This window comes from Dromaius novaehollandiae, chromosome 2 (genome assembly GCF_036370855.1).
Source record: "Dromaius novaehollandiae isolate bDroNov1 chromosome 2, bDroNov1.hap1, whole genome shotgun sequence".
In the NCBI taxonomy this organism is placed as follows: domain Eukaryota; kingdom Metazoa; phylum Chordata; class Aves; order Casuariiformes; family Dromaiidae; genus Dromaius; species Dromaius novaehollandiae.
In genome coordinates this window covers 27,727,321-27,739,851 of record NC_088099.1, presented here as the reverse complement: position 1 = coordinate 27,739,851, position 12,531 = coordinate 27,727,321, and the positions used below count along the sequence as shown (strand labels likewise).

General features: G+C 39.4%; 1 protein-coding gene across 1 annotated transcript in view; it reads right to left on the bottom strand.

The window, feature by feature from the left end:
- Positions 1 to 471: 471 nt before the first annotated feature.
- Positions 472 to 12,531, bottom strand: part of COL1A2 (collagen type I alpha 2 chain) — a 42,786-nt gene continuing 30,726 nt past the window's right edge. The window contains exons 38-52 of the mRNA XM_026098592.2: positions 11,684 to 11,737; positions 11,537 to 11,590; positions 10,416 to 10,577; positions 8,898 to 9,005; positions 8,290 to 8,397; positions 6,471 to 6,524; positions 6,259 to 6,366; positions 6,020 to 6,073; positions 5,565 to 5,672; positions 4,845 to 4,898; positions 4,603 to 4,710; positions 3,910 to 4,156; positions 3,337 to 3,527; positions 1,948 to 2,190; positions 472 to 1,386 (exon numbers count right to left, since the gene is read on the bottom strand). Coding sequence (XP_025954377.1) covers positions 1,240 to 1,386; positions 1,948 to 2,190; positions 3,337 to 3,527; positions 3,910 to 4,156; positions 4,603 to 4,710; positions 4,845 to 4,898; positions 5,565 to 5,672; positions 6,020 to 6,073; positions 6,259 to 6,366; positions 6,471 to 6,524; positions 8,290 to 8,397; positions 8,898 to 9,005; positions 10,416 to 10,577; positions 11,537 to 11,590; positions 11,684 to 11,737 — 1,800 coding nt within the window. The 3' untranslated portion in view covers positions 472 to 1,239. The remainder of the gene's footprint in view (positions 1,387 to 1,947; positions 2,191 to 3,336; positions 3,528 to 3,909; positions 4,157 to 4,602; positions 4,711 to 4,844; positions 4,899 to 5,564; positions 5,673 to 6,019; positions 6,074 to 6,258; positions 6,367 to 6,470; positions 6,525 to 8,289; positions 8,398 to 8,897; positions 9,006 to 10,415; positions 10,578 to 11,536; positions 11,591 to 11,683; positions 11,738 to 12,531) is intronic.

Below are 12,531 nucleotides of genomic sequence, written 5' to 3'. Positions count from 1 at the left end.
GAATTTTTTGCATTTTAAAGAAAATATATTTTACAATGGCTGTTTTCTCCAAATCTTAGCTCTAAACATGGAAATTCTTATATAACTAATTTAATCCAACAGTTAGCAAACCAGCAGATCCTGGGCAATAGCACATATATGCCTGGTGAGCATCAGCTGATGCTTAATTTGGTATTACTTACAGAAGTGGCTAATTTGGTAAAAAAGTGAGCATCAGCTATGTGTAATACATTATCCTGAAATACTGCTGCATCTTTGGCCATATTCAGTATATGTTCAATAAATATTTTAGCATATTTAGTAAACACAAAATTCAGAACAGCAAGTACAGACCTGGACACATCCAGACACACTGCAGTGCTGTTAGATCTTGCCCTGTTTTAGTTTTTAGAAGGCAGATAATTGATGTAAATACTGGGTATGAATATCTACCAATGTATCTAAGCAAGTAACTTTACTCATTCAATAGTCTCTTTTGGAACACTGGACATGCTTTATTTCATTTTTTTTCCACAATTTATTTAAACATCTCACATATACAAAATACATTTTCTTTCTTTTTTTGAGGAATGGCGATTCTTTTTTTACCCATTGTAGAGGATGAAAATGAGATTTAAAATCAGGAACACCTGACTTTGGAGGAAGAAGACAAAGATGAGGAAAAATGATCCACATGCTTAAGCTGGGGGTGAGACAGGACATTCTAGGTTTTGAGACAGATTTCAAAGAAACAGAGAAGTCGTATATTAACTGCTGCTAGCACCATTGAAGTTCAAGTATTGGAAAGATCATCTGTAATAATGAAATTAGCACCACTGTATTATAAGTGGAACTGAAAGTACTTCAGATCATATGTAGAAGTACCTACAAAGGATGTGGATCACACTTGGTTTAGTGTATGAGGTAGTTTAAACCTTTGGAAGCTGTGGTTTTAAACTTCCTCTGTTGAAGATATTCAAAGGCCACAAGTGGTGCAAACTTTCATGATTTTTTATTTTGTTTTTTTCTTTACAAAGGTTGACATTTCCCAAAGCAAGGTGTTAAATCTTGAAAGACTTCCAAGTCCTTTTGGGGCTGCGTTAAATTTCATTGCACAATACTCCAATCAACTCTTCTCCTCTTTCGCCCAGAGTTTAAGCAAGTAGATGAACAGAAGAAGTGGAAGGAGTCAGCTTTCATTACAAAAAGAAATGACAAAGAGAATAATTTTTGGGGGGTTTTAAGTTAGTTTTAGTTCGTTCATTTGAAACAGACTGGGCCAATGTCCAAACCGACTTCTTGGTCAGCGCCACCAATGTCCAAAGGTGCAATGTCAAGGATGGGCAAGCGAGATGGCTTATTTGTTCTGTATTCAATGATTGTTTTGCCCCACTGATTGTTCTTTCTCTGCAAGAGAAAATTCATTAGAATTGTTATTGCACTGTTCATAATATTGAGGATTGTTTCAGATAATTGGATAATTTCTGAAAAAAATTCATATTAATTTTACTGCTATTGTTTGCAAATCAGATACCCATGCCTAACTATTTAAATCTTGGATACAGAGAAAACATTTACTTTAATCTTCTAAAATACGTTTTATGCTCTGCATTAACTACTGTATTATACATACTGCTACTAAGTCCTCAGAGAACCTTGCCTGAGTTGTTCAGGATGTAGAGATCCTGCCTCTCCTGCATCTTGTGTACTACTTTCTCATCATTCTTCGACTAATACAGAATTTGAGTCTGTTCCCTCTGAAATGCTTTTTCTTTTTTGTCACACTACATGGTATAGGTAGGATATATTTGTACTCCAGTCCTTGCACATTCATTAAAGACAGAGCATGGTTGTTTTTACAGGCTTTTATCTTCACTGGGTAAAATTTGGTGGACAGACTGACTACCTAGTTCTGTATCAAAGTGCAACTCTGTCTTAATCATGGTGTCCATGCTTTGTGCTACTTACAGAGCAGCCATCCACAAGAACACTGAAGGTGAATCTGCTATTGCCCTCAGCTCGTAGTTCAACATCATTGGACCCCTGCAGTATAACAGCTTTCTTAAGGTTTCCAGTTTCCTCATCCATGTAGGCAATGCTGTTCTTGCAGTGATAGGTGATGTTCTGGGAAGCATGGTTGGCCAGCAGACGCATGAAGGCAAGTTGGGTAGCCATATCCTTTGAGGTCACTCCTTCCTCATTGTATTCAAACTGAAAAACAGAAAGGAACCCAGTCAGTTGTAAATCTGGGGGATGGCAGATGTTTGTAATGGAAATATGTGGTATGTGCTCTAGGAACATAAAAAAAATCTACAGAAATCTGGGCGCAGCTGTCAATTGCAACTGCAGAGCTAAAGAGCATCAAATGAAACTAGGAAGAGGTAGGTTCAAAATCAGACACAAGTGGATGTAGTTAAGTTGTGGGACACTTTGTCCCCAGATATTATTATGCTAACATGTAGGTTTAAAGGTGAGATCAGGCAAGTTCAAGCATGTGAAATCCACTGTTTCCATAAATACACAGGAACAATGCCTGGCTTAAGAAAACTCTGAATTTATTGGAGTCTAATAGAATACGTGCGTGGATGTTATAAATACTTGCTTCATTCTTACATTTTTTCAGCATCTGCTTTTAGCCACTAAGCTTTTAGCCACTGTAAGCCACTGTAGCCACCTGGAACTTTCTGACCCAGTATGATGACTGTTACATTCTTACATTAAAAATCTTGAACATGGGGATTTCATTACAAGACCAGCTCAATTTCATTTAAGAATTATGTAATTAGATTTCCTTAATTGTACAAAATTGATTTATTTTCATTAGGATGGTACAGTACCTAACATCCAAGTAGACATATTTCTTGTTTTTATGTAAAATGGCGATTCTGAGCATAAAATGGTGATTTTGAGTGTTATGGTGGCATAAACTTTTGGTCTGTTATGTTTTTGTAATATAAATATCTTTCCAGAAACAGAGTAACATGTCAAAAGTAAATCTCAATTAAAAAAATAAGCAAAGATGTTTTGCTTACTTTTTCAGATAATTCCTGAACTGTTATTAAACTGATGCACCATACTCCAGTCCAGGCTTCCCTTAGCAAAAGCCATTAATCATGCTGAATTGATCATTTGCAGACATCATAAAAAATTAGGACAATGCTGAAAAGCCCTTTTAGCAAATCGTAATCCAAGTCAGAACTGAGACCCTGTTCTCTCAAGGTAAAAGGTGGTTCCCCTCTTCATATTTCTCCTCTAAGAGAGAATTTCAGTTATGTGTATGTTTGATGAGAGTCAGTGGGTGGGGAATTTTTCAGACAGCACTGCAGGAAACCAATCATCCTCCAATACATCACTCACCTGACTGCCACCATTGATAGTTTCACCAAACCATACGTGCTTCTTGTCCTTGGGATTCTTGTTGATATACCAGTTCTTAGCAGGAATATTTTCAGGGTTAGCACGGATGCAAGTCTCACCAGTGGCAAAGTCACAGTATGCTCTAATGGCATCTGCAGAGCAGCCTTGGTTAGGATCAATCCAGTAGAAACCTGCCATGGAGGAAAAACATGAACAATAGTTCATTCAGTCTCACATTTGCATTCAGCTTTTATCTGGTGGCTTGATATAGGAACACAGTGGTCATAAATACCAGAACTAGGTACAACATTAAGTTGATAATTAGGCAAAATATGTATTTTTGAAAGCTAAGCTTGAATATTACTACATTATTTCGAAAAGTTATTGCAATAATCAAAACAATAGATACCAACAGCTTTTCAGAATGTCCTGTATGTATATACTCTCGGTGGAGGCAGACAGAACTTCTTAATTCATTTACTATTTTCACTGATTGGCCAAGGATACAACAAAGAAAGCTAATAAACTGAAAGTACTTGAGCTGGAAGGGTCAAATATCTGGCACTAACGTACCGCTGCTCCATTCTGGGTGGCTAAGTCTTAAGTCACGGCATGTGCGAGCTGGGTTCTTTCTGGAGCCCTCAGGCGTCAGCAGGGTCTCAATTTGGTTGTTCAATGTTTTCAAAGTGGCATCAACTTCATAATCTTTGGGTCTGAGAGAAGGCTGATCAGCCCGGTAGTATTCTGCATCGTAGCCAACTTCATATCCACCACCATTGGGACCAGGAGGACCAGGGGGACCAGGAGGACCAGGGGGACCCTAAAGTTGTTCAGAAACAAAAGAGAAGAAGCATCCTATTGTAAATATGGTTCTCAGTTAACTTCGTCCACAAATGCATAGCCTTGCTGAAGTCCTAGCACCCTCAGCTCTAACTGGAGCAGCACATACGGACCTGCCATGTGGTGACTACTATGTGCTACAGCAGTAGAAGATGCACAGGGTAGGACTACCACATTTTCTTTGTGTATGCTGACTGGCCACAGGAATGAACTTCAGGTTTAGGCCCACTAGGACCTGAATATTTTATTTATAAATATATATTAAAAATAGACATAATAAATATGTTTAATGTTAAATAACAGACATTTGGAAGTCTCTTTTTTTTTTTAATAAGGACATGTCTTTCCTTAAATTACTAGGCTCTTGAAACAGTTTTCTGCTATCTGTGACCTAGCTGTGTTAAATCAAAAAAGAGTGATACTCACAGCAGGGCCTTGGCTACCATGAGAGCCACGTACACCAGCAGGGCCAATAGGTCCAGGAAGACCATTGCGACCATCTTTGCCAGGAGGACCAGAAGGACCAGGTGGACCCTAAAAGGAAACTTGAACAGTTTAATGACAATAGAGAACGCTGCAAATAGGAATTTACATGAATAGTTGTGTACATAATATTCCACAAAAAAAATGGGAGGGAGTTATTTGAAAATGCTTTTAAATTCACATACTCTTGGGCCAGCAGGACCGTTGTTACCAGGAGGACCTTGATCACCATGTTGGCCCTGTTGGGAAAAAACACATCCATAGTCATTAAAAAAAAGGCAGTGCCATACATTTGTGTCAGCATGATTCAAGAGGTGGCTACAGTCAAATGTATTTGAGAACTGGAATCTAGGATTAACCTAGTTTATTAGTGCAGCTGGGATTTAAAAAGCCTATTTTGGGGAGTGTGGAGAGAGAGTGTAAAGAGATACTTAATGGGATAACCTGTAGAAGTCTCTATAATGTCTCTCCAGATTTTCAGAGATGGCTCTAAAATAAGAATCAGAATTCCTAAAGGGAATACCAGAAATTAAAGGGAAGAAAATCTACAGATGACTTTTGCTTCTCTGTAATACAAAAGCCCTACAATGTTCTGCTCAAAGTAAGCAATAATAGGTAAGAAAGGCAGAGCTTTTTGAATTCTGTGCTGGCCAAATGCAGTTGAGTTGCAGGGCATGCAAAGGTACTGACACACTTCTAAAGCCAACTATCAACAGTAACATCAACTTGCCATTTTTTGTGGAGAATGCTGAGTATTAAAAAGGATCCTATGGCCTTTGAAAGATGATGCAAATGGAGTTAGTGGTATCAACCTGCAGGGCTGCGTGTATGTATCTCCATACTAGGGTGACCTTATTTACTTGTTTTGCTCTTTATATTCAAAATCCTGAAAATCATTTACTTACAGCGAGACCAGGAAGGCCCTGCAATCCATTGTGTCCCTTCAAGCCAGGCAGACCTCTATGTCCCTTATCACCAGGTTCACCCTTCTCACCACGTGGACCTTGTGGGCCCTAGGAAAGGGATATAGGTGTCAGAGGAATAAAACAGAAAGCTTCAAGGAGATATTACTGTCAAAGCAAGAATTAGGCATGAGTATTCTACATCAGGCAAAAAGTTGCTCCTGATATATGCATATACATTCCTTCAACACACATGGGAAGAGTGTCAATACCAAAAAGTTTCAGGATTGATCCTATGAGAGAGAATGCTAATTCAGATTCTAGGTCTATAAATACTTAAAACCCCTTAAGTACTACCTTTTGGGCCCCTATCTGGAGCACAGTTGTGGACCCTTAGTAATAAAGCCTGTGTTCTCTTTTTGCATCAGTGTGGTAATGTATTTAGAAATCAGACTTACAGCAAGACCTCTTGGACCAAAAGCACCAGCAGGACCGACAATACCAACAGGACCCTGAAACAGGAATAGACAAATGCATGTCACTGCTGTATCTCATACATGAAGTGCTCCATGCTTAACACAACTCTGCAGAAAGCAAAACAATTATCCACACATCACAGGGGTTTGACTTATAATGTATATATGATGGACAAGCTTTTGTCTTAGGCCATGCAAAAAATAAGGTCTCATGAACTTACAGGGTCACCACGGTTTCCAGGCTTTCCAGAAGGACCAACTTGACCATGGGGACCAGGAGCACCCACAGCACCACTGGGACCAGTGTTACCAGGAGCACCACGCTCACCCTGGGAACAAAGAAATGCAACAGGAGAGACAGGGTGTTACTACTGACTTACACCTACTAGAACAGTTCTTCCATGAGCATGAAATAAAGAAAAGAGCAAGTTACCTTGAAACCAGGAGCACCATCCCGGCCTGGAGGGCCATCATTTCCAGGATTGCCCTGTTGAAATATCATGAGAATATTAAATTCCATCACCTTCATCTCACACAGAGCTGTGTGTCAGCCTAATTGCTCCCAATGACAGTAAGAAGACATTGAGATGGGATAGCATATATCTTGAAGATAACAGACTCTTCCTTATAGATGCCATTCCCACATTCCTTAAATATGTTAATGTTTTCAGAAAAAATAAGATAGCCTTCAAATATTTTAGGTTCTACAAGATCAATACAGAAGGAAATTACTGTACTACAGTATTTCTTTAAATGAAAAGTTCAAGACAATAGTGGCCTTTATCTAACTTGCACTCTTGTAAAACTTGGATCTACTTAGGTGAAAAACATCAATGGGGAAAAAACCTTCAAGGACTTCCAACAGTAGTCACAGCTGAATTACTCAGTTGTGGTACTTCACAAGCTTAAACAGCTTCCTTTGCGAGGGTTAATTTCACTTTTAACCGTTTTCCTGTGTACACAAGCAAACCTTTTCCTTCAGAAAATTCCAATGGAGCAAGAACATTTTTTATTTTAAATAATACTTTGTAAGATAAAATGACTATTCTCTTATCTCTTCGAAATCCTGTGAGTCTCTAAGTAGCAACAATGCATCAGGTTATCAAATAAGCTTTCCTGATGAGGCCCCGAGAAAGCTTTCTAACAATCATCCTCACAGGAAGCAAGATAATGTGTGTTTATTTTATTTTAGCTGTCCTTATACTGTAAATCATGTATAGCCACTGTATGTATGCCCTTCTTCAAGGTGAACTTCTAACTTGGATGATTAAGTTTATTCTCTCCTCTAAGAACCAGCTTGCCAAAATGGGCTAGGAAGAGCTGGGAGCAGGGCCCTCTCTTCCAATTAACTATCTGTAAAGCAGAAGCAAGGCAAAAGACGGAGCAGTTTGCTCCAGCCTGGTGCTCCATTCTCCCTTATGTACAGTACACAGCTGCTGCATTCTGCCTTTACCCACATTGATCTGTGTGGCTCAGTATCTGCTACACAAGCCAGTCTCTGATCCGTTATGTTTTAGCCTACCAACATACTTTAATTTATGGTGAGGGAACGTATGTCGGGAAATGCTATGCAGCTCACCTGCAGTGCTAACATATATTTGCTCTGCTAGGACTCCAAGACACGCTGTGTTACACAAGTCCAATAACTGAATTCCAAAATGGTCACGTGCTTCATATGCTTTTTGAGTAGGCCTTAAGTTAAAAAAACACTTTGTCTTTATTATTGTTATGAATCATTACAACCCTCAAGTAAAAGTGAGTGCAATTTTTATGCTTCACTGAAAGATATGCATATTGCATCTAACATGATGTTAAAAAAATGCTGATAATCAGCTTTCCTAATATATTTTTTTCTCTAGCCAAAACCTTATCTCCTGGGATGTAGTATTTTTCCCAGCTTCACCAATCAATTCTTTTTCCTCACACTCCATCTTTCTGGTCAATTAAGTAGAAAGTCAAAAGCTTCTGACTGTGACTCCAGGACACATTTCAGGCACCATTTCTGCCTTGAAGAATTTGTCACCTAGCAGGGGAGAACTAGCTCCATGATCAGGTCCACCGCTTTGTTTTAGACCCTGCCATATCTAGAACCTGTGTGCGTTGGTATCCTGCTATAATTTTCTCTGAAGACACCAAGAGGTACAAGTTTGCTAGCAGAACTGCCTGCAGTTGCATCCAGTCTTCCTGTATATTTGTCTTTGGTTCAGAACAAAAGCAAAGAAGTCCTGAAGAGGAAATAAAACATAGCTTACATCACGACCAGCTTCACCAGGAGCACCATTTGGACCAGGAGAACCCACGGGACCAGAGGGACCACGAGCACCAGGAGGACCAGAAACACCCAGGGGACCAGGTTCACCCTAATACAAGAACAGTGGTAACAAAATGTGACATATAATACAAAACAAATCGAGCTTACTTTTTGGCCTATATCTAAGGGAAACATTTCTCTGCAGTCAATTCTGGAAGTGAAACAGAACAACAGAACAAGGAGAAACATATCTAACTATACAAAACACTAATCTTCACTCTACGTTTTCTACCTCTTGCATACCCTGCTAAAAACAAAAAAACAAAAAACTCTGATGCCATTCAAAGCTTGTATTGCTTGCATGGTGGTAAGTTTTAGAATAGATGAAGTCCAGGGCTCAGAAACGTATGCCCAGAGGCTATGCTCAGATACAAATCTTATTTTATTGCTTGCTGCAGACATTTCTTCCACTGCTCTGTTAAATTCATATAACTAACCTTTTTCTGCACCAGTGATGGAGACAGCAGAATCTACATCTCATGTTCCCTAGCTCGGCTTTTTTCTTTACATGGATCTGTTTAAAGAAGTTAACCAATGTTATATACTCACTGTTGCTCCAGAGATACCTGGAAGACCACGTTCTCCCCGAGAGCCAGGCAGACCAAGGATACCAGGAGCACCAAGAATACCCTGAGGACCTGGGGTACCAGGAGGACCCTATGACATAATGAGAAGACTCTTTTTATTAATGCAGAAAAATCATTTATGGCCTTCTACGTTTGTCATTTGCTTTGCTCTCTAACAGTACCAACTGCATTCCAAGGATCTTACTGTGTGTCAGTTCCAATTTCCACATGCAGAAAGTTATAATTAAGGCACATCATGTTTTAAACACCAAAGCTGAAGATCTCTAAGTAGGTAATGCTGGTTGTATTCCCCGTCCAAGTGTTTTCCAGTGAAAAATACTGTTTGTGAAAAACACTGTGCATACACTTTTCCTTAATTTATAGTAGAGATGTCTTATTGTATCATTCCCGTTCAACGACAGGGTGATGCATGAAAACTACAGTATTCAGGACAGAGAAGATGCCTATTTGAGGGGATTCTATAGTGTAGAAACTGATCTTCTCATCCCGAGACAGCCTTAGAAAATATCTAAGTGATATCTGACATCTTTGAAAAAAATCTCAGAGTCCTTTGCTGACACTTTGAAAGGGAAAACTAGTTTAGTTAAGGAGAGACTTTTCAGTTTCTCTGTAATTTGAGCATGCATGCTACTAAACTGGGCACAAGTGATCATCTTGACAGATTACCCTAGACTAACCAATTTACAATCAGGCTTACTAATTCAGTTATGCTTTACTCACCCTATGAAATTAGAAAATGTACTGCTTTATATTCAAAGGGCAAATGTTCAAGTGTCACCTACAGACCTTTAGCATGCATATCTGACAATGACACTGAAGATTTCATTCTTAGCTGCAACTTCTACAGATCAGAGAATTTCTGTAAATTTCTATTGAGAAACAATGAAGTGCTAATTCACTCAAGTGAATTACAATTCAATTTCCACAATACAGAAACGTGTCTGACTTCAAAAGAGCCAGTAATTCTGGATGTGCAAGTTTAAAGGCATTTATAATTCATTTATTTGTATAATTCTAAGCCAGCCTGGGTCTTTAAACACTTTAACCGTGTGATCCCCCAGATCACTTTCTGATGCAGAAATGACTTGAGATTGTTTAAAATGGACATTCACAAGTTCCTCCTTTTTCCACCCATGATGCTTAATCTCAGAGCAGCAGACTGTCTTCCCTTTCTCAGCCTAGAGTACCAACTTCTTCTGCAGCTAGCCTTGTTGCTTTCACTTGGATTGCTTGTACAAAATGTTGCTATTCAGCACAAGAGAAAGAGAAATACCTGACCCAGAGATCAGGCTCACTTTTTATGACCTGTTTGCCAAATATGTCTAAACAATTTCTTGAGTACAGCTCTGCTGCTTAAGAGCTTTGCTAAATTAGAGGATAAAAGAGAAAAGTCCTTCATAAATACCAGAAGTGTCCTAGAAGCCATAACATTTAAATGAAGAGCCACATTTTTAATGAGAAGAGATACTGAGAAACTTACAGCAGCACCAGACTCTCCAGACGGACCTTTCTCACCAGCAAAACCAGGTGGGCCAGCAATACCTTGTTCACCAGTACGGCCAACTGGACCAACATCACCACGTAGGCCTCTAGCACCATCTTTGCCAGCTGGGCCAGGAGGACCAGGGGGACCAGTGATACCCTAGGATTGAATACAAACATGGTGTCATTAGAACATAGACCCATTATTTTGTGGAAGACAGAGGTAAGCTTCCTATTTTGTCCATGGACAAAAATGGCACTTCGCAATAAAGAAGTTATCAGACATTTCTGGCAGCAACTTCTATTGCTTTTGTTAGCAATGGGTATCTGGAATCAGTGGAATTACCCCACTGAGACAGTTTTTTAAATCAGTGCAGGTAAAAGTAGCAAAATTTGGCATGAAAATATCAGTTGGGCTCTAGAGACATTAGTAGCAACTATAAAGTCAATGAAGAAAAAAACCTTTTCCTGTTCAGCAGGATTATTTTGTTTTGTTTTATGTATTAGAAGATATTGGTGTTTACAATATATTTAAATGTAGGACACCTAAGGAAAGAAGTGCCTTTTTCTAAATGATGAAAACATCTTTGTGAAAAGGAAATCAGCCTTACAAGAGTCATTAAACTATAAACTCAATCTGAAAGGAGACTTTTTGAATGAGAAATAAAGAAGCAGGAGCTCATGTTCTTGAATGTGCTGAGAGGTCGCCCTGCTTGAGACAGGGGCTGGAACTGCAGATATTTCAAAAGCATGGACACAAGAGAACTTTGACATCCTTTGTCAAATGGGTCATGGCTTTCTTATTCCACCCAAAATCAATGGCTATGCACTTACTGATAGTGAAAACGGCAAAAGAATTCAGATTTTTCTAAATGGCTAGACACTTCAAGATGCAGAGGGATGCTTGATGGGAGTGTAAAAAACAAACCAAATGTATATCTCTCACTTGTGGGAGTTTAAATGGTTAAGAGACTTTTTCTTATCTCCCCCAGTCCTGTAAAGATCTGAAATGATTCCAGTACAGCCAGAATTTAAGTCCATGTAACAAGATTAGGATTGTCCCAAAGCAGTGCAATTTCTGACTTGTCTCCCAATGAAATTTCTCCATCAGTTACTTACAGCAGGGCCAGGAGGACCAACCCTTCCAGCAGCACCAGGGAAACCAGTCATGCCCTACAAATGAAAGTCAAAACGAAGATTTGGTTTAAGGAAAACAGTGACTTTATGAAAAGCAGCAATGTCAATGCCAAAAGCCTGAAGACTTACAGGAGGACCACCATCACCACGAGGGCCAGCAGGACCAGCAGCACCAGCAGGACCCTGTGTGTGAATGATGGAAAGAGACATGATGAACCAAGCGAAGAACACTAATGTTCACTATTTAGAGTAAGGGCCCAGTGTCACTCTTGGAAAACAGAAGGGCTACTTTGCCATTTATTTTTAACTGGGGGTGGGGATTGGACCACAAAACAGTTCCTGTTCCGATACTAGGACTAGTAAATTCTCATGGACATTTTGAATCAATATGGTAAGGGCTGAAGAGTTGGGAGAAGAGTTGCATAAAGGATTCATGATTCAAACGAATTTGCCTTGCAAATTTTGCATGCATCTAAGCAAATTTGGGAGTCAAAACATGAAAGGCTTAGTAATTCAGAGAAGAGCAAGTCCTCTGCACTCTATGGCTACTGCAGCCAGGTAGTGCCAGGGCCTAATATTGCTGTATCAGAAGCATACAGCGTGATCCCCAAGCCATGTTATCCCACAACCCTTCACAGCAGTTGAAACACTAGGGCCTGACTTTCTGCATTATTTCAACTGGTTCCCCAGTAACAGGCTGCATGCACATGACATCTTTTTGTGTATATCTTTTTGCTATAGAGGCATTAGGACATGAAGACTCCTGTGTGCAAATGAGTGCACAGATAAATCTGCACATATGGTTCTGGAAGACTGCATCTGAAAGTCAGACTGTGACAGCACATTCTGTCTAAGACCAAGATATTAGTGTCCTCAGCTCAGGAACTTACCCACAAACACCCCCCTGAATGGTCCAAGATAGCCTGACTTTGCTGATCTTCAGGGCAAGTTGAAAATTACTTATTTTTTTCTCTTCA